The 21800-nt window shown below is 49.5% G+C and overlaps 5 protein-coding genes; 4 read left to right on the forward strand and 1 right to left on the reverse strand.

Moving 5' to 3' along the window:
• Positions 1-285: 285 nt before the first annotated feature.
• On the forward strand, positions 286-2845 carry FFUJ_06120 (related to beta-glucosidase; the record flags this gene model as incomplete). XM_023579409.1 has 6 exons in its annotated part: positions 286-628; positions 670-913; positions 971-1043; positions 1089-1397; positions 1443-1784; positions 1838-2845. The coding sequence occupies 6 exons, from the start codon at positions 286-288 to the stop codon at positions 2843-2845; spliced, it is 2319 nt and encodes a 772-aa protein (XP_023432251.1).
• A 743-nt stretch (positions 2846-3588) lies between these two features.
• Positions 3589-5210, forward strand: FFUJ_06121 (uncharacterized protein; the record flags this gene model as incomplete). XM_023579410.1 has 5 exons in its annotated part: positions 3589-3628; positions 3725-3846; positions 3896-4061; positions 4227-4307; positions 4351-5210. The coding sequence occupies 5 exons, from the start codon at positions 3589-3591 to the stop codon at positions 5208-5210; spliced, it is 1269 nt and encodes a 422-aa protein (XP_023432252.1).
• Positions 5211-6058: 848 nt separating this feature from the next.
• On the forward strand, positions 6059-6871 carry FFUJ_06122 (probable OPI3-methylene-fatty-acyl-phospholipid synthase; the record flags this gene model as incomplete). XM_023579411.1 has 4 exons in its annotated part: positions 6059-6119; positions 6195-6234; positions 6296-6312; positions 6366-6871. 4 exons carry the CDS (start codon positions 6059-6061, stop codon positions 6869-6871), a joined length of 624 nt encoding a protein of 207 aa, XP_023432841.1.
• Positions 6872-7658: 787 nt separating this feature from the next.
• Positions 7659-9739, reverse strand: FFUJ_06123 (probable methionyl-tRNA synthetase; the record flags this gene model as incomplete). XM_023579412.1 has 2 exons in its annotated part: positions 7659-8649; positions 8709-9739. 2 exons carry the CDS (start codon positions 9737-9739, stop codon positions 7659-7661), a joined length of 2022 nt encoding a protein of 673 aa, XP_023432253.1.
• Positions 9740-10946: 1207 nt separating this feature from the next.
• Positions 10947-12542, forward strand: FFUJ_06124 (related to LSB5-possible role in the regulation of actin cytoskeletal organization; the record flags this gene model as incomplete). XM_023579413.1 has 5 exons in its annotated part: positions 10947-10964; positions 11105-11500; positions 11550-12011; positions 12062-12218; positions 12268-12542. The coding sequence occupies 5 exons, from the start codon at positions 10947-10949 to the stop codon at positions 12540-12542; spliced, it is 1308 nt and encodes a 435-aa protein (XP_023432254.1).
• Between the last annotated feature and the right edge of the window lie 9258 nt (positions 12543-21800).

The following is a 21800-nucleotide window of genomic DNA, read 5'->3' on the forward strand; positions in this document are numbered from 1 at the left end:
ACCGTGAGATTGGTTAATATTGACACCTTAGGTATAGGTCAGACGTTTTCTTTCTCCCTGAGGATATCCTCAAGGGACGATCCATGGGTCAAGAGCCCGCAATTAAAGCTCATGCAATGTTACTGAACAGTAAGGTGCAATTTCGAGCATCACGAAGTGACGCAGTTCCCCCGTAGGCTACACGGTTAATTGTAAAGACAAGGTTCCAGGTTAGATATAAAACATGGCGATCCCATCTCGTTCAGTGTATGGTTCGAGACAGCTTCTTCACCTTCGACTTTCGCAATGAAGCTCTCTGGCTACCTCTGCGCGGCAGTTCTGGCTGTGGCCGGTCAGGCTGCCAAGGACAAACCTGTTTACAAGGACCCCAAAGCTTCTATCGATGACAGAGTTGGGGACCTTCTCCAGCGGATGACTATTCAGGAAAAGGCAGCGCAATTGATCCAGGGTGACATGACAAACTATCTCAATCTCACCGATGAGACTGTCAACAAGACTGGTTTGGCATGGAACTTCAAGTATCGAGCTAATTCCATCTGGACTGGCTTGTACGCGAATATGACTACTATCAAGAAGGCTGCTAAGCTAGGACAAGATTATTTGGCCAAGGAGACAGAGCTTGGCAAGTGTTATGCTTCAATATTGGGTTCATAGTCTAATGCTGAGCAGGTATTCCCGCCTTTGTTCAGAGTGAAGGTCTCCACGGAGTCTTGATTTTGAATGGGACAATTTTTAACAGTCCAATTGGCATGGGTTGCTCGTTCAACCCAGAGCTCATCGAGAAGATGGCCGATGTCATTGCAACAGAGTCTCGAGCCCTTGGTATCAACCAGTTGTTTTCTCCTCAAGTCGATCTCGCTCGAGAGTTGCGATTCGGTCGAGTTGAGGAATGCTTCAGCGAGGATCCTTATTTGTATGTTCTTACCACATCATGCTTCTGGCCACCTAGTAGTTACTAATTTCCGATTAGAGCTGGAGAAATGGGATATCGATACGTCAAGGGTCTTCAAGCAGGTGGCGTCTCGGCCATGGTTAAGCACTATGTAGGTCTGCGCCGTCACCATCAGTTCGCGTACTGACATTCAAAGGCTGCTTTTGCAACTCCAGAGCAAGGTATCAACACTGGCCCAGTCCACGGTGGTGAGCGAGAGCTGCGGTCTCTCTACCTCCCTCCCTTCAAGCGAGCCATCATTGATGGAGGTGCAACTTCAATAATGTCCTCCTACAACTCTTACGATGGTGTTCCAGTCGTCTCGGACTCTTACCTCCTCACTGATATCCTTCGAGAAGAGTGGGGTTACAAGTACTACGTTATTTCCGATGCTGGTGGTACTGCTCGTCTTGCTCAGGCTTTCTACGTATGCCCTCTCGAGGATGATGAGTGCATCACTCTTGAGGTAAGCCACCACGAGCTCATATCGGATGATTATTGACTTGTGTAGACTCTTCCCGCTGGTAACGATGCTGAGATGGGTGGTGGCTACTGGAGTTTCGAGATCATCCCTGAGCTCGTCAAAGCTGGTAAACTCGACGAAAAGGTCGTCGACACGGCTGTATCTCGTGTTCTTCGCTCCAAGTTTGAGATGGGTCTTTTTGAGAAGCCCTTCACTGGCGTCGCGGATGATAAGATCTGGGACTATGTCAACACCAAGGCCCACAAGAAGGTCGCACGCCAACTTGATGCTGAGAGTATCGTTCTTCTGGAGAACCATGAGGATATTCTTCCCCTGAAGAAAGGCGCCAACGTTGCTGTCATCGGTCCCATGGCCCACGGCTATGTGAATGTGGGTATTTTCTGACTTTCTGGTGAACCATCACTAACTAACTCAACAACCAGTACGGTGACTATGTCATTCACACAGCCATGACCCGAGGTGTTACTCCCTACGATGGAATCAAGGCTGCTAGCAAAGGCAAAGTGACATTCACTCAAGGTTGCGAGCGCTGGTCCACAGACGAGTCTGGCTTCAAAGAGGCTGTCGCCGCCGCCGAGGCCGCTGATGTCGCCGTTGTAGTCGTCGGAACATGGTCTCGAGATCAGAACGAACTATGGCAAGGACTCAATGCTACAACTGGAGAGCATATAGATGTGAGCAACTTGAATCTCATCGGTGCCATGCCCAAGCTCGTCAAGGCCATCATCGAGACTGGGAAGCCCACCGTTGTGGTGTACAGTTCCGGAAAGCCTATCACAGAGCCATGGATTTCAGAGGAGGCTTCTGCTCTTATTCAGCAGTTCTACCAGTCACAGGAAGGTGGTCATGCTCTGGCTGATGTCCTGTATGGCAACGTCAACCCCTCGGGCAAGCTCTCCGTCAGCTTCCCCTACGATGTCGGCACCACACCTATCTACTACGACCATCTCAACTCTGCGCGCGCCTGGCCGAACCCTGGTAAGATTTATGAGAACGGCACCCTTAAGTTTGGTAGCAACTACGTGCTTGAGAACCCTGAGGCCCTCTACACATTCGGCTATGGTTTGTCATACAGCAAGTTTGATTTCTCCAAGATCTCCGTGTCCAAGAAGAACGTCACTGCGACCGACACTGTCACCGTTTCCGTTGACGTGAGCAACAAGTCCAAGCGCGACGGCTCTGAGGTTGTGCAGTTGTATGTCAAGGACATGCTTGCCTCTGTCGATGTTGCGCGATACCAGCTCAAGGGTTTCAAGAAGGTTGCCGTCAAGGCTGGCAAGACCCAGACCGTCAAGATTGATCTCAAGGTTGAGGACTGGGGTCTATGGAACCGAAAGATGAAGTATGTCGTGGAGCCTGGTGATTTCACTGTCTTTGTAGGAAACTCGAGCGAGAACTTCAAAGGCAATGTGACTGTCACAGTTTCGTAGATCCGTTTAGATTAGACACCCAATCACGTAACAAGGCTTGTCAATTTATTTATTTTCCCCAATTGAGTTCATCACATCCATGCAGTCATACAACGTTGCACAGTATATTGTGGCGTTGATGTGCCTGACACCGAGTCATAATTGCTTGCATGACATATTGACGTATTGCAGATTGGTGACATTTTTGTTGTTGTAGCCCACTCTGGTGCAGTCAATTGACTTATAAAATAGTACTTGGATCCTTCCGGGCGATTGTTAGCATGAGTTCATGCGATTCAGATAGTTAGGTAGAATAGGCCGAGTCAAGCTGCGAATCTTTAAAGAATATCACCCAATACAGCAATGAAACATGAATCAGAGCCATATATTGGGCTTATCTCTTATCGTAACTGTCAGGGATTGCTTTATTCGGCACCGGCTTTTTTATCATCCGCGCAATGACCAATCAGAATAGTCTGCGCCCGGAAATGTGGTCATGGGCTACGGGAAGGCGGGCAGCCTCGCTTCTCGTTCCAGCTTCTCCTCGTCGTCCCAGCACAGTCAGTCCAAATTTGCTTATGGTTAGCTTTCCTACGTCAACACGACTTTTTTCAGGGACTGAGACTCAGCCTTATACTGGGGCGCTACCAACAATATTTGAGCGTCTTTTTTCTTCCCTGGACGCGCCTGAAAGGCCTGCGCTCCCTCGCCGCTTCGCCCACAACTCCCATCGATTCGACACTTCATTCCACCCTCTGTCCGCCATGGCGTCGCAACAAATTCTCTTTGCCGAAACCATAGCGGGTATGAAGAAAGCATTCAAAAGGAAATCATATGGTACGGAAATCTCATTGCGCCTGTCGCGATGAAGGGATTGACAGCTGACCATCTACCCAACAGAATCCGACTCAGACTCCGAGATCGAAAGCTATAGCAATCGCGGGAACAAGCTCAAAAAGCAGGCACGGTTTGCCCGTCAAGGGCAATTGGTCCCAAATAATGGCCCAAGTTCGTATAAAGAGGTTCGTTGTTTTGACAGATCCTCCCAGGCCAGCCTCTGACTTCTGCTAGTATGTCGAATACGGTGGTGTCCGACGCCCGATCCTATATCGCAATCCCCCATTAGTCGACGAGGAAGGATACGAAATAGATAGCGACGATGAAGATGAGGAGCGCGTTCAAGAAGCAGAGGCCTCAGCGGCAGAGATGAACCCTTACGCCAACATACAAATAGAGAGTAAGTCAACAATCACGCATTTGAGTAGCAGGGCTAACAGGAGTAGATATCCTTGCTCCACTTACTGCATCAACCGCGTTACCGACACACCCGACCCTATCGAAGCCCTTCACATCCAAAACCCTGACTCGACTTGTTGACCAAAGTTGCGACATAATGCGCAAGGAAAACCGGTCTCTGTGGAGAGTCAGACATCTCCTGACATCGCTCTGCGGCGACTACACATGGGTCCCATGCGAAATGATGGTTCGTCCGGCAGATGTTGAGCTCTATACAGACAACCACACAGCGCAACATTTGTTGGCGCTATCCCAGGCGATATCGGCGCTTCCCAGAATCACCAACGGCGCCGCACAACAGGCCAGCGGTGTCGAACAAGCAAATGCTGTACCAGACACAACATTCGATGGCGAGCCCACGGATAAGGACCCAGCAGAGGATGCCGATATAACCATGACGGACGCTGGAACTGCCGACCCAGATGATTCTCTCGTAGAGGATGCCGACGATAACGCAAAGGTTGAGGCCGAGAAGGACGGTGCCGGAACGGCTTCGAATATGCACAATGGCGAGCAGTTACCAGCTGCACAGACCGACAAAAGAGATTCCATGGGTGAAGCGACAAACGGGGTCAATGAGCATACAAACGAACAAGGAACGAATGAGACCGAGGTGGCCAGAGCTGAGGCCACTGCGAAACCTTCAGGCAGCGATGCACATCAACAAACGGAATCAGCTGAGACAATACGTGCAGATGTGTCCATGATATCCGACGGGGACGATGACTTCATACATCCCATGTTTCTTGCACCTTCAGGAGCAAGACCAGATCGAGACATCGGTTTGCCGGACCAAGAAGCGGAAGATATTCGGCGATTACTAGCTCTCTACGTGCAGAAGCAGGAAGAGGTGTGTAGAGGGGCAAAGAGGCTGTTTCTAGGACTCCTCAAAGCCGAGCAGATGCGGAAGAATGTACTCCACTGGTCCAAGGCAGAAGCTCATTCAGGGCTTAACCGAGACATGTCGGACGGGGAAGATTGGTACGACAAGGAGGAATGGGGTCTCACAGAAGACCTCAAAAAGGGGCAGGATGAAGAGGAAGAAGATGTGCAGACAACTGGTAAAAAGACGAGAAACCGACGTCAATAGGTGTTGGTTTCTGTGTTCTTTTTGATGGATGATGATGACTGAGTTGACTTTGTTTGGGGTTTTTGCTTTGGGCGTTTTAAGGCTGGCGTTTGGAATAAACCGCGAGATGGGCCTTGATGCCAACCGCAGTAAGCGTATTGTTACAAAGCATTGATAGATATGAATATTGAGGCATATGGTCTAGTCAGTTAGGTAGTTAGTGGTCATACCCATAAGATTCGATTCGACATCTGCCTGCTGTGGTCTTGGGCCTGGGTGAGCTAATGAGGCTTTCTCTCGGTATAGGTTGAATTCGGCAGATTGGGTTACTTGTCTCGATTTCCCGGCTACAGTGCAGGGATCTTCCGTGTGGTCAGGTTCCATGGATTGGATGATTTGGCTTGGTTTGTGGATGGTGGATCAAAAGACGCAGTCCTACATAATCCTCTCAGGGCTCTCCCCCAGTTGACCCTCTTCTGAACGGAACCGTGGCTCTCCACTAATTCCGGGCTCCTGTCATTATGACGGGGCCGGGCTCTCTCCTCTTCCGCTTTCCACTCTCTTCCATGTGACAGCCCAGACGGGACAGGACGGCTACAGGAAGGTAGGTAGGTAGGTACCTGAGGGAGGGTACCCTAGCTCCAAGCTGTCTTTCTCCAAGCTCTCTCTTTAATTCTGTTTCTTCTTTCTTCTAATATCTCAACAGTTTATTCTCTCAACAGCAGAATTACAAATTATCTGCAGTCATCTTTGAACCCTTTCCCTTCTGTGACTCTACCGTGAACTTGTTACGTCAGTGATCACGACTTTTGCCATTACCTCACTCTCCCTCTTCGTGCCTGTTTGCTTTCTTGGACCCAGCTGTCATCATGGCTCTTGGTTTGCAAGACTTTGTCAACTATGTCGACTATGACAAGCAGAGCTTGTACAGTGAGTATCTACCAACTTGACTTGATCAATACCAACGATTACTCGAATCTGACTCAAGCTCTTTGCTTCTTCCAGTCTCTGCTGCCTCCATCGCCTTCAACCCTCTCTTCTGGAAGTGAGTTCCAAGCCTTCATGTGACGTTGTACCACCAATCACTAACTCTTCTTCTTTTCTAGCATCGTCGCCCGCCAAGGTATGCAGCTTGCAGCTATACGGTTCATCTTCGACTAACTTGATCGCTGAAAGAATACCACAACAAGCTTCTGACCAAGATTTTCGGCGGTAACTCCCAAGTTGCTTGCTATGCTCTTGCTGCCACTATCTTCTCTCTCGGTATGATTCGCGACTTTATCTTCAAGACGGCCATTGCCGAGCAACCCACGCATCCCGCTCTTGTCACCGACTTCATCCAGGCCGCCGCTGTTGCTCTTTTTATCGTTGGTAACGTCCTGGTCGTCTCTTCAACCTGGCGACTAGGCATTACTGGCACTTTCCTCGGTGACTACTTTGGCATTCTCATGGACGAGATGGTGACTGGCTTTCCCTTCAACGTGACCGGCTCTCCTATGTACACTGGCTCTACCTGCAGCTTCCTCGCTACCGCCATGTGGTATGGCAAGCCTGCCGGTGTCCTGCTCACATTGTGGGTTGATGTTGTCTACAGGATCGCTCTGAAATTTGAGGACCCGTTCACTTCTGAAATCTACGCCAAGCGTGAGCGTGAGCGTGTTGCTGGAAAGAAGTCCAACTAAGCTCCCGAATTCTGTCTAAGCTCTCCCAAGTAAACGACAATAAGAGTCACAGGACAGCATATTAGCGCCTCATGAAACGTTATTAAGGCCGCGCAAACGAAGGGAGACTGCCAGACAGCTCCATCTAGTCGAATAGTGTACACTACACACCGAGTCGACAAAGAAAGCTACGCCTTTCAACAGGCCAGGTGCCTCTCAACAGGCTTAAGGAGTTTTCGGATTAAACATACAGATACCACGTCCTTGCCGACATGAAATAGTCGAAAGGCATAAGGGATTACATTTGATTTATATAACAATACCAAACTGAGCATTCGCAACCAAGGCCATATACATGGACGACTTTTTCTCCACTACTCAAAAACGGATAGCAACCGTCCCCCTTTCTAGACACCACGTCTGTAGACCTACGCATGGCCCTCATCTGAAGTCTTTGATTTGAAGCATTCCTGCGTTATGGCCTAGTTTCTCTAGATTGCATGGCAGGGAAGCTGCCCTCGCGTGTGTGTCTGAGAAGATTGGCCGACATACTACCTTGAACACATGAAGGCGCAGGATAGAGTCTGAAGAGAAACTTGGCATACCTAAACTTCAAACATATTTTACACTTAGCTCATAATCTAGTCATTCCTCATAAGTTGATTTGAGAATCTACTTTACAGTTCGGCAACCCTTCGAAAGAAGCTCGGCAACCTATGTTCGTTTCTAACTGCTCCTCATGCACCGTCCATACCCAGTCAATTTCTTTTGCTAACGCCAACTCCGATTCACTCTGGTTTACATGCATCTATGTCTCAGAGGGCTTGTTGTCGGGGAGCAAGTCAACAGCAGAGGCCTCAACAGGCTTTTTCTCCTCCACAGGCTTCTCCTCGGTAGAAGCTTCACCTGCCTTCTCAACTTGACGAAGAGCGAGCTTCTTTTGCTTCTTCTTGTCCTTAGCAGCCTTCTTCGCCGCCGCCTTCTCCGCCTCGAGGGCCTTTTGCTTTCGGATCTCCTCACCACCAAAGGCCTCACGCCACTCATCAAGCTTAGACGCGGGGATCTGTGTGAAGAGAAGCTTGGGCTCGCCAATCTTTTGACCGGGCTTGACGAGGTCTCCTGACCATGTTTCAGGAATGGAGATCAATCCAGGGCTGCCGATCTGCTCCAGGATGGCCTCGGAAGTAGAGGGCATATAAGGATGAACGATGCTCGCAAGGAGCTGGAGGTGGTTGATACCGAGACCAATTACAGCAGCGCAACGGTCTGGCTCATCGGCCAGAAGCTGGTTGTTCAGCTTGCTGTCCTGAAGGAGCTTGTTTCCAAGAGCGGAGATGTGCATAACAGTGGCGAGACCAGCACGGAGCTTGATGGCGTCGAACTGTGAGATAAAGGTCTTGAGGGCCTCGTTCACTTCCTTCTTATGCTCCTCTAGCCGCTCGTCGGTGTATTTTGTGTAGTCGGGAACGACGCCATCCAACTTGGCCTGAGTGAACTTAAGGATTCGTTGGTTCAAGTTACCAAGGTTCTTGAGAAGATCGTTGTTGTTGCAGTCAATGAACTCTTGCCATTTGAACTCGGAGTCAGCGGATTCGGGCCGTCTGGATAGAAGATAGTATCGCCAAACGTCAGGATCAACGCCAGTCTCCTTAGCAGTGTTTCCAAAAACTCCAACGCCGCGGGACTTGCTGAACTTTCCGCCCTCATAGTTGAGGTATTCGGTTGTCGACATCTTGTGTACCTTGGTCCAGTTCTCTCCTGTTCCAAGTTGAGAGGCAGGGAAGATGATAGTGTGGAATCTAATGAATTGTCAGCACCTTCTCGACATATCATGTGGATTCTCAAAAAGGTCACATACGGCACATTGTCCTTGCCCATGAACTGATAAAGCTTGACGTTCTCAGGGTTCTTCCACCACTTCTCCCAGTTCGTGCCATCCAAGTTATCGCCATCGACCAAGTTCTTGGTAATGGAGACGTAGCCAATACAAGCATCGAACCAAACATAGAAGACCTTCTCTGCATACTCCTCGTTACTCAAGCCTTCAAGATCCTTGGGAATAGGAACACCCCACTTGAGGTCTCGAGTGATACCACGGGGAAGGAGTCCCTTGTCGATCCATGACTGGGTGATGGAAATACAATTTGTGCTCCAATCTCCCTCCTTGCTGCTCTTGTGGAACCAGGGAACGAGTAAGTCCTTAACCGCATCTAGACGAAGGAAAAGATGCTTCGTCTTTCGCTTCTCGGGAGTGGTTCCATCGACCTTGCAGCGGGGGTTGATCAGGAAACCAGTCGCTTTAGCTTCGACGTGGTCATCATCAGAGGTGCTGGGCTCGCGCTCGGGCTCAAATGGGTCGAGAAGACTACCGCATGCATCGCATTGATCTCCACGGGCTCCGAGATCATGGCAAATGCTGCATTCTCCCTCGACGAATCGATCTGCGAGGAACTTGCCGTGTGCAGGATCCGAGCAAAAAGGTTGAGTAGTCTCTCGCTCCTCAATATAACCATTCTTCCAAAGCTCCTTGAAGATCTGCTGCACAATCTGCGTCTGTTGTTGGGTGGGCGTTCGGCCGAAGATGTCGAAGTCAATTCGGAACCAATCGTAGACTCCCTTGTGAAGGGCGTGATACTTGGCACAAAGGTCGGCGGGCGAAAGACCTTCCTCGAGGGCCTTCGTCTCAGTAGCAGTACCGTACTCGTCGGAACCACAAACGTAGATGGTGTTCCAGCCTCGCGCTCTGCAATAGCGAGAAAAGACATCGGCGGAGAGAACACTGCCGATGATATTGCCCAGATGCGGAATGTTGTTGACGTAGGGAAGGGCACTGGTAATTAGGATGTTGCGCTTACCCTCCTCGGGCAGAACGGGTGATTTTGAAGCCATTTTCGGCGATCTGGTATATCAACTGCTCTAAGGATACTCTCGATTATTTATGAGATGTTCGGTGTTGGTTGTCTTTGTCGGTTTGTGAGTCACAGAACTGCGATAACGCCTTTGACAGTCAAAATTCGTAGCTGAGGTGCGATGGCGGGGGCGGGGGAGGGGCGATTAGAGAAGTCGCCGGACAGGTCTAGGGTAGCCAGAGTCGAGGCAAATGTGTGTACCTAAGGTAAGGGATATTGATAGATGGAGCTGTATTATAGGAATCCGAATGATGCCTGACTCATTTAGCAAGTAAGAGTCATGGCATAAACTCTCTTTTTGGGTTCTTGGCAAAATGCCACTCCCTCATAGATAGCTGGGTACCTAGTCCTAGAGCCAAATTTGAGGGCGGACTGCTATAAAAATGTCAAACTGTTCGTAATATTCGCCCTTACAAAGGTCTTTGCTCGAACTTTGTCCGGCTTCCTGCAAACTCTTGAGATATCTCATTCTACCAGGCCCAGAGCTTGATGTACCAGAAGTAGGTATGACACAATCTCAAGCTACCGTTGTGATACGATGAGTCTCTACTGAACTCGCCTGGGTCAGATTTCCACGCAATACCAATAATCCTCCATAAGTTTGATATTCGTTTCATAACCTATCACAGAACCTTGTCCAACTCTAATTGGACCTGTAAAGACCCCTTTTTCGGCTAGATAACCTACCACCGTCCACGACTTCCTCCCATCCCGTCTTGACGACGGGAGTGACGACAGAACCCCACCGAACCTGGGAAGGAGCCCCGCGTCACGTCCCACTACCAAGCAACAGAACAGTAAACCCCCCCCATACCTGAGCCACAGCAGGAACGAGTGAGCGCCTGACTAAGGTACCTACCTACCTTACCCTGATAACCTGTATTGACATTCATTCATTATCTGGCTGGCAAAGAATCTCATGATACAAGAGATCTTTAAACCTTCTCACCACTTACCTACTATATCTCAGGCCATCTCGGGCCTCTTCGTTTCCTCGGCACAACGAGCTCAGCGATCGTGTCGACTAGCCCCGCGCTGCTTTGTCTACTATCAGGTCGTCAGGCACTCAAAGCTGCCAAAGCTACCAACCGCACTTGAGATAGCATCATCGTGGAACTTGACAACCTGTGTCGCAGAGCTACAAGCACGTCAGATTATATATATAAGCCACGACAGTATAGCCCATCATGAGCATGTTCCAATCGGTAAGATCCTTCCGCCCTGTCTCTGAAGCAAGCAGTTTCCGCCCAATTCGGACATTACTTATTGATAGCTCTCATGAGCTATTTACATGTCACCAGAGTAACTCCAATTTATAATAATGTATTTACTGACGTCCCAGTAGAAAAAGCCGTTCTCGGCGGTAACTGTAACCGTTGAGAATCTTACCTCCGAATCATATGAGGAGGAAGATCTCAGCGGTATCCCTGAGCTTGTCGAAGTCATTACCCTACAAGCTACGGGCCCTAGTGAAGCAGCTCGAGCCATTCGAAAGAAGCTTAAATACGGAAATGTGCACCGCCAGATCCGTGCATTGGTCATTCTTGACGGTCTCATCCAGAACGCTGGTGAGAGGTTCCAGCGAACCTTCGTGGATGAGCCCTTGCTTGAACGTCTGCGTGTTTGCGGTACATCTGACCTGTCTGATGTTGCAGTGAGGAACAAGTGTAGGGAGCTCTTTCGTTCATGGTCACAGTATGCTGGCAGGCCAGGTCTAGACAGTCTCGCACGACTTCACAGAGTAAGTCATTCTAACACCATATTTCAACATCGAATGCTCAACGTTGCAGGAACTACCCAAGAGAAAGCAAGCTGTTACACAGGAGAGATCTCGAGTCCTGAGGGAGACAGAGGAAAATCCATTTGTCGACGACGAACAAGAAGCTGCGGCAAAGGCGGCCCGTGATGCTCGGGACGCTTCAGGCCCTTCGAGCTCAAACCCAGCATATGGTTCAACATTCGGACACTCTTCTACCAAATCTTCCTCGGGGCCCAGTGCTTTCTTCGGTAGCTCTAAAGACAAGAAGAAGGAGAAAGAGAAGGATAAGGCGAAGGGGAAGCGAAAGCCTTTCAATCTTGAGGCTGAGAAGGAGCAAATGAAGTCTGTCATTGCTGACTCCTCCATAGCAGCAACGAACTTGATGAATGCGCTTCAAAGCATTAACCGTGAGGTGGAGCGTATTTCAGAGAACCAGACGGCAGTGGAGCGCTTTGAAGCTTGTAAACTTCTTCGGCGCAAAGTACTTCGATATGTGAGTATTCATTTTAATTGTGAGAAAGTCTCGGAACTAATCATGTACAGGTTCATCATGTGGAGGAGGAGCAGTGGCTGGGAGGATTACTTCATGCTAATGATGAGCTTGTCCATGCTCTCATGTCTTTCGAACAGTTCGATCGTTCGATTGACGCGGATAGTGATTCGGATGACGAACTTGCCGAGCAAGCTCATCTTTATCGGAGTAGGTGTTGACTCGGATTCTGGCAGGAATTCAGCTGACTTCTTCACAGTGGCTACAATTAAGGGCAAGGAGGCCATGGCCAAAGCTGCCTCTCAGTCTCCAACCGTCTCGCAGCCTCCAGACCTCTCCGAGCTAAACATTTCAACACCCGTTCACGCAGCTCCTCCTCGGCCACCACCCATGTCCAAGCCTCACTCAAACCCTCCCCCTCAACCCCCAAGGCCAGTTGCAGCTCCGCAGGATGAAGATGATGAAGACGATCCCTTCGGCGATTCTCATGCACTCGAGACACCTATGCACGAACGTGACCAGCCTAAGTGGTAGACGTCGGGTCTAAAGACCAAGTCAAGTCGCGTCAGGCACATAGCCCTTTATAAACCGAGCAGATACCAGCGCGATCCAGCCTGTTTCTCTTTTGAATCCAAACTCTTTTACTCACCTCCCAAAGTGATTCCTCGTTGAGTGAACTGAACAGCTACATACAGCTTTTACTAGTAGTACGTGCGTGCTAGGTCTAGGGTATGTCTGAAACTACTAGAAGTCCTGTCAAATGACAAAGCCGATGCTCAATCTGAGAGAAAAATATACGTAGTACGTCAATTCAACATATTATCAATCCCTGGTCTTATATATCATATTGCTCTTGCGAGAGAATTCATTAAGTAGGTAATGAATAGTGAGGGTATGGGTATGTAGTGAGATCACTTTTCCTATGTCTAGGAAATGGCTTCTTACGACACACACCATAGTATTTCAGAAACGGAACGATAAGCACGGAGTGGCATGTACCACATCTCTATACTGTACTATCCTAACCCGGGAAATGCTCGTCCATTGCCACAAATATCCCTCCTTGCTGGCTAAGCGTCAGGCACACAGTGACCCATTTCAAGACCCCACGATATCGGGTCTCGACTTTCCGCAGGATATGAGATCTTACTCTGTATCAACTACCGGTACCTGTTGAAAGAACCTTAAGGAACCGCGGGTCTTATCGCCCCGAGAACTTCCAGACCGCCCTCATCCAGGACGTGGTCTGACACGGCGGTGTCGTACTGCACACTCCCCGGACATGCAACTCGTGCAGCCAGAATGCATGGATGCGGAGTGCAGGGCAGACCGTTAATCTCCACGATGCAAGCAATAGGATGCAATCGACAATCTGCTATGGCCTGCCGGATCTTGCGGTCAGCAAAGCAAAGTCAACTCAAGGATCACTCTGACAGAACACCACCACGCAACAGTAAGGACAATCCGGTAGTAAAAAAGCAAAAAGAAAAGCAAGCAATCGAGAACCTGCAGATCTGGCACAAACGAGAGACGGCCCGTCTCTTTGGCGATTCTCTTATTACTGAGGGTGATCTGCGCAACCGGTCATGATCCTTACCACACATTGACCACTAACATCTGCCTGCCGTTGAAGGGCACACGAGAAAAAGCAACGACGAGTCGTGGATGCAGATCTAGGTGTGCTAAAGACTGCTGGGATCCCCTCGTGGGAGGGAGGGGGCTTGTCTGCTGTGCATTCATCAATATGGCGGTAAACACTTGCACTTCGTCGACCGGCAGTGACAGAGCAGCGAGGATACCTCTGAGTTGAATGCTACACTACAACAAATGTCGAGATAGCACGTTCCTGAACAGTTGGCCGAAGCTTTGGTGATCGACATATCCGTCTCGCTTCCCAGTGATGCAACAGGGCAGCTTGACTTTCGATTCACAGATCTTAAAAAGCGCATTTGGTAAGGGTGCATCGGTCCTCTGAGTTATTCACGCAACATGGCCTGCTTGCCAGCAAAGCCAACTCGCTTGTCCATCATGCCAGGACCAGGCCATTTTGGTTGTTGTCACCGATCAAAGTGGTCCGGCCCCTGAGAGTACGGTCAAGCTCCGGGCTGGTTCATACTCGCGGCTCACCTCACCTCACCTCAGCTTGATTTGCCTTGAGCGCAAGGGAACGGTGAGAGGATGGGACAGACTGTCGAGGACCACAAATGCGGGAACGCGCAGGCATGCGTCCGTCCTCAAACCGCGCCGACGGCAATCTCAGCCCGGGCCACCAGACGAGTCCACCCACCCGTGGAGTATGCTATGCAGAGTAGTTAATCAAGAGGCTACAAGGAAATTACAAACAGCAGCAACCACGACAGAAATAGTCCATATGATCGAGGACCTTATTGCTGATAAAATTGGCAGCCTCAGTTATCGTCTCCTCTTCATATAGCCGCCAACGTAGCAGACTTACCTACCTAGTGCGAAGAATCCGTGTTATCAGTCATTCTGACCACGTTCAAGACTGAGTTGGTGGGTGGTACACAAGAGCTGATAAATATCTCATTTCTCCCGCATTTGTAGCGTCGTATTTGGGGAACATGATGAACGAGACCTGACGTGAATCACAGCACAGAAAGTTAAGATGATGGCACAATTGACTGATATCGAAAGTAACCCTCCGTGGCAGCCATGGGCCAAAGTCACCCCTGCCTGCATTGGCCCTGACGGGTGTTGGCGTTGTGGAGGGGGAAAAGTCTATACATCCATACCTGCATTTCAGCCCTGGAAGAATTGGCCGACCATCCCACGTCACCTCACCCTCTGAGGCTTGGACCTACACTGCTCCACTGCTTCTGGAAGGCTTCCATCAATTGTTTCATCGTCTGTGATGGCGAGCACGGTCCTGTGGGCTTTGGCTTGGTTCAGTTCAGGGTCCACCCTGGGACGCTGCAGGACAACGGTCAGACTCCCGGTTGGTCCTGATGATACAAAGATGGAGTAGAAAGCAAACTGAAATCCATGCGTTATGAAAAAGACGCACTCGATGCATTCGTAGGTGGGCTGCAATGTACCTGAACTTACACAGAGATAACGACGGTGCGTTTTTCACCTCAAAGCCATTTGCCTTCTGTGTTGCATCCCAAGATTCCGCGCGAGCCTCGATGCTTCAATTTAAGTTCAAGGTTACTTTGCAGCATGCACTGCAATGTTCCAGTTGTTAGTTGCTGGGTTTGTTCCGTTGCAGACGCGGTGAAATGTCGATCACGGGGCAGTTCGCGCAAACCAACGCCCCACGAACCAACTTTAGGCCGAGTCATTGCACGAGTGCATACGTATAAACGCCGCTCTGTGACATGAAAAGAAAAGCTCTGATGAGATCGACGAAGGGCGTAGCGATGGATATGCGACAACCGAGAGCCTTGACCAGTTATGTTTTTCGGCCATATGCGGGAGAAGCATCAACAAGCTTGTCGCGGCAGGCTGAGAGGATAGGTGAGAATATCATTATGATACAGTCCATATTCCCAAACTCTATTAGCCGGCCTGAGAATTACCTGCGTCGTTAGCTTTCGGTAAACAAAGGTATTCTGAAACAACGCATCTTTTAACCATAACGAGAAAGGATGAGCCCTCACATCGGCGCAAAGAACGGGCTGCTCAGTAACTCATCGTACAAACCCCAGGAACTCGTGATATTCGAAACAGAAAGCAAATGGAACTCACCTGCGCTAAGACGGGGAATACAATGTCAAACTGTTTCATCTCTGCTTCGCGTCTGACAAGGCCAGTGTCCGAGCACAAGTACAAAAAGAAGGTATTCGTATTGCTGCCAAGGCTTGCATTTGATACACTAAAGCCACCAACCCTTTTTGGGGGTCGGCGCATCGCCTTCGCCGAAAATGGCCAACGGATGGCGGGACGAACGGACTGGAATGGAATCACAGCTGAGCACTGGACTCTTCTCAGATACTAATAATAACCAACAGTCAAAGGCATAGCTTCGTTAATGAGAAAGAGGGGCAAGCTCGCCAGGCTGTTTGAAGCCTCCATGGGTGGTTTGGGCGCCATGTTTCTAGAACTCTTCTATATACATGGTTGGTTAGTAAGGTAGTCGAGCAGGTGAGCAAGTAAAAGAGTGTAAGAGTTGGCCAAACCTAAGCCATAAGCACCACTTGATACGTATGGCCATAGTGCATAATTCGCTTGCCGTCCTCGAAATCCTCTTTATTTGAGTCTTTGTTGGGTTTGCATAGTCAAGGAACCCACTGTCTGAGGATTCGATGGGTGAGCCTACGCTGGACCTTCATGGTTCCCCTTCGACTCAACTATCAAAGTCCGAGGCCCTTCACAAAATCTTACGACCACCTAGGGAGGCAAATAATTGACAAATCGATCTAATAACATATCTCTCAATGTATCCTCCTCGATTGTTCATGTAGTAGGCTATCAGTCCTAGCCCCCGCGCCGGCACGGACAGGACTTCCCCGCCCAGTAAGGCCAAGTTCTGCATTTCTTTACAATATGACTCAAAGGTTGAAGAAGCCAAGCGTACGGAGTACATAAATCGAGGTAAACTGGAAATGGTCATCGTAGTAAGAGCCGAGCCGCAACCGGAGCCGCAGCCTTTGTGACAATTTGAAGCCCGAGTACCTGGCTTTTTCTTTAATATACGTCCTTGACTGTGAATAAGAACAACATCCAATCCACATTCGTTGGTGTCCAGTCTTGGAGTGCTCTGTAGATCCGTGGTATGGCTGCCGCTCTTTGATTCTCAAGTGATATCTGGTGGCCCATGGTTCCGTACCCGACATGCACTAGTCCTTAATTAATTAGAGCCTCTTAATGAAAAGCCGAATACCAGCACATTTACCAACCTACAGCATCCCTTGGTCAGCGATTCATCCCCATTCCCGTGTCAGTGTAGGTTTTGGACGGATACTGCGCCATGACTGCAGCCCCCAGACCAACCGCTCACTGACTCAATTCTAAAACTTCTGGAAAGACGCCAGAACGAATGGGAGTGATCCATGCTTCTGCAGCACGGGGCAGATTCAGATGGGGCCCCGGGAGCATGGGGCCAGGGCAAGGATTTAGTCAGGACAAGCTTGGGCGGCCGAGCGCTCTTACGTATAAGATAGACACGAGACAAACAAGATCAAATGATATAGTAGATATGTACGGGCGTGAGTGTGAGTGTGCGTGTGAGTGGGAGTGGGAGAGTAAGATAAAGAGACCGAGTGGGATCATGGAGAGATCTGTACATACAGCAATCAATAATGGAAAGTGCGGAGGTGAATAAGGTAGACAGCCGAATTGCCAAGGTGAGGAAGGTTCATCTCATGCAAGGATACCAAATTGGGATAGGTTGCAACTTGGAACCATACCATGGAAGGAGGGGGGAGGCTTTGATGGTGGCATGCTTCTAAGGTGATGGATCGGAATGAGAAAGTGGCATCGAAGGACGGAAAGAAGCTCAATAGAAGGATAAGATGTGTCGTGGGCGCAACGCTACGCTCGGACGTGCATTGTCACACGGCGCTAGATCCGCCTCTGCATTACCATTGTTCCAGAAGAATTCTCGAAACCTTCCTCGGTGAGCTAGCGTCATTTCCGAATGTGTGAGTGACCCATCCAAAGACCTCGTTAGCCTCGAAAAGAAGCCAACGAGAGCTTAGCAGTTGAAAGATATGCCTCTCACCCCTGTCGAGTTTGATTCCCAAGTTTCTTAGTGTCTTCCAATTCCAGCTTCATTCATTTTTTTTTCTCTCTCTCTCCAGGGCTGTTGGTCCACGATACACCCCTTTCTCACTCTTGAAGTCATCATTCAAAAGCGTCATGGTGGATCTTGTCCTTTATGTTGCATGAGGCTATCCCTTTTGGCATCTCTGTTTTAATTATCAACTGGCATATGCGCCAGCGCCTGCATCTTGCGCACGGCACTTGCGGGGATGGTTGATTGATAGATTGAATAGGTCGTTGGAGAGATGGCATCGAACAGCCACACAGCACAGTACCTAAGTACTTAGCTAAACCAACCTGAGCGGTGTAAGATCACATCTGTCTGTCTTCTGGGAGGTAGACGGGTCATAATGAATTCCTCTAAAAGCTCCCAGGTATTGACGAATCAGTCCTGCCTCAGCCCACTACTTCACGTACATCTCACACAGTACAGGGTTGCTGACTCTAACGTCTCCAAAGCTGGGAGGGGAGCACCCAGGCCACTCGCTTCATATCCGATTGGGTAGTCGTATCTAGGACAACCCTTAACCTAGAGCCCAGGAGCAACAAACATCCCACATTCACGGCAGCAAACTCATGCGCATTGCATGCATTAACATGCTAATTAAGCCACGGGCTATATGGCAGGGAAAGAGCGGAATAAGAAGTGACACCGCCTCAGTTGGGTACACCATTAAAATAGTGTGGGTGTAATATGCAGTTGAATGCTGATTCAAAAGCAGCCTTTGTTTACAAAGGTTGATGGAGTGAGTGATTCGTCTACTAGTCTCGATTGCTGGAGACCTTCTAGCGAAGAACAAAGAGACGATGACAGGGCTGCTAACAACTAAACTAGACCAGGTGACCAGATATTGAGATTACATCATGTCGAGTGTACCACAGATTCAGGCAACGCTCCAACAAACGTCGAGCGGTCCTAGACCGCTTTCACCGAGATTCACAATACGCATGGCTGGAGATTAATTAGCCTCAACCAACAGCCCAGATCTTATTGACGCCTATGGCGCAGGAAAACATTATCAAATATAGTGCCAAGGGAGATGTGGGATCCCTAGATGAGGCAAGCCACACTAGGGGACGACAACTCGACACCGCCTGAGAGTGAGATGGGTCAGAGGAGCATGGGCGCTGATGATTGAACTCTTCTGGAAGCCGACGAGATCTACCACTCAGGACAGCTACCGCCTTGCCTGGCCCCCAGCCCTGATAGCCCGACATCAGCTCTGGGCACCAGCTCTGACCCGCTAGACCGCGCCCAAATTGACGGGACCCGTATGAATTCCCCTGGAAGACCTGGGTTATTTTGAGGGGCGCACATGCCCTGTCGACCCTGCAGGGTACAGGGAAGATTCATGACGTCGACCCTGCTCACCAGGGGGCGTGCAAGGGAGAGTGATGCGTTGTACATTGATTGAGACCAGGGAAATCGAGTTGGGGTCGAACATCAAACAGCGGAAGCTGGGTCAGAGAGAGGCCTGTTCACAATCCCGAGAGAGGGGAAACAGCGCTGTACATAGGAGAGAAACAATCAATAGCAACATGCTTAGCATTGTACAAGCAAACAAGCGTGGTTGATACAGGGCGAGACGTATACGGACCGTGTTTGCGCAGCTCATTTCTTTCATGATATCCTGTTGTTGGACTGGACATACGAGTAGGCGAAAAGGGAGGTGATGGGGCGTCCACTCGCAACTCACCAAGACACGGCATGATATGTTGGAGGCCCAACTGGCATAATGCAGTGAGAGAAACGAACGATACGATCGACGTCTGAGGATCACTCCAGCTGACAAGGATTGGCCTGCCGGCGAGATTCTCATTCCCTCAGCAGCGATCCCGACTATTCACGACAGATGAGGGAGGACCACAGCCTCTTTCCAATCAGCGTCGTGCAACGGCTAGAGGTTGCAAGATGTTATCCAGGGACGCTTCCACGCCAGTCATTCAGTGACTATTGAATTGTTATGGGCATTGGTGGTTGGGTGAGGCAGCGCGCTGTGGCTGGCCGGGGAATACCCTGTATCTGAGGATGCACTGTAGGTGTGCACTGTATGCTGTACATGGAGTTCAACTGCCCGGGGACGGGAGATTTCCAATTTGTGCATCGTAAAGTTGCAGCAACACGACGGAAACCATCTCTTCCGAGGGCTAGGCACCCGTCCGCTTGAATGCTGGTAGTGGAGGTTTTTGTTTCTTTTTGCTTCCCGCCCAAATCCTCGGGACACTCACTGCGTACTGTAAATGAAGACAGGATAGGATAAAAGTTTATGGTTTGGTTTGCCGCGTCTTGGGGATTACACACGCAACGGCGTTTCATGTTGGTTAAGTGAGAATGACGCCACGGCTGATGGATGTTTCTAGGGCGGAATTGAGGTTCTGGCCCTCGTTCTTTGTGACGTCTGTCGCATGCCAATCCCCGCTTGTGTAAGTTATGGGAGGTCAAATCTCAGTTAGTGCCTGAAAAGGTCCGGAATTTATTATTATAATTTTCGATACAATTACTAGAGAATTATAGAAACAGCGCTGTTTTAAACCCCTCATATATTGTCATTGTTTCCAGAGTATTGAGAGTGATATCCCCTCGAATCTATAGCATACCGTGTTTCTTTTAGAAACGCGAGGTTTGGTCTGAGTCCTTGTCTCAGCTGTTCGCCTTACTGTGCTAGACTAAGGTCACCAGCAATGTAAAATTTAACAGCTCTAGCGCCCTCGGTGCTAATTCATCGGCCTTGGGCGTTCTCAGCTCGCGTTCGCCCGTGATATGAAACCTCAATTTGCAGGTCATCCACTGTTACAGTTCGTCGATCCCTCAATGATTTCTTCCCGTCGTGTCGTGTCTCGAGGTCCTGCCAACCCCAGTCCTGTGCTTCGATCCATGTCACCATGTCTCTTGCGAGATCTGGCGCATAGAGCAAACCAAACCTGCGAGATCCAGTTCAAACGAAACCCTCGAGCGGCTTTCGGGTAGTAACACTTTTCTTCTGAAAAAGAAAAGAAAAAACAAAGGTGGACGGGAACCAAGCCAAAAGGATCGATCGTCATTTCATTGAGACCAAGAACAAGCATACATATGTTTGTTTATTACCCCTACTGTACATACACATCCATATCGAGTGCTTATTATGCTGAGATGATTTCCTTTTCTTCTTCTTCTTCTCTTTGTTAGAATGTCCCAATACTCTAATTACAAAAACATGATTGCTTACTCGTGCCTGATCTACACCTGCACTACTGTTTCCATTATCCTGTCCCATTGACTCTATTTCTGGCTCTTGTTTACTCTAGCTCAGGTCAGGTCTGAGAGTATCTTGGCCATGCTTTATTCTTATTTCCCCAATCCCTGTCTCTGCCCTACTATCTGGCTCATCTGATGCGCTACACGCGCTTTGCTTCAAACTGGCTGAACTTGAAGCGTTGGGTTGGGTTGGCCGCTGTAATGAGTCTGAGTCTACTTCATTCCCGCTACCGCTATTCACGCCCTCATTCAGGTCCGCTACCCCTGTCACCCTCCAACCCCTGCCCGGGAGTGCGCCGTAATTTATTTCGCAGACCCCCTCCCTCCACTAATCCCCCCCCCATAGGGAATCCACTTTCACTTCCCCTTCACCCTCCCACTTTCAAATCCCGGAGCTGCCTTTGCCTTTGCCTTTGCCTGCCTTCGCCTTGTCACGTCCCGCCATAGGGACCCGTCCTGGAACCTGACATAAAGACTTGGCCCCTACCTGGCCCTCGATCATCGCATCAACTCCTTTGGTCTATTTTATCTATCTCCCGTTCCCGTCTTTCGTTGCGTTTTGGTCCTCATACGTCCTGGCGATTGATATCCCGCTCTACTATCTTTCACCTCCTCACTTCTTTAAGAACTATCTATCCCCCCCCAGTTGACCCTTTAACGGTACCTGCGTCTAGACTAGCCACTGGCCATCAGCTGTGAACAGACCACCTCCTGATCCCTTCTTTCAACGCATCGCGCCTGTGAACGACTACATCGCATCAGCTATCGTGTGTTGATACAGTGTAAATTGAATTTGAAAACTTGCAAGAGTCTTCTGTTCTGTTGACTTTTCA

The sequence above is a fragment of the Fusarium fujikuroi genome, chromosome FFUJ_chr06 (genome assembly GCF_900079805.1).
Source record: "Fusarium fujikuroi IMI 58289 draft genome, chromosome FFUJ_chr06".
NCBI classification, from domain to species: domain Eukaryota; kingdom Fungi; phylum Ascomycota; class Sordariomycetes; order Hypocreales; family Nectriaceae; genus Fusarium; species Fusarium fujikuroi.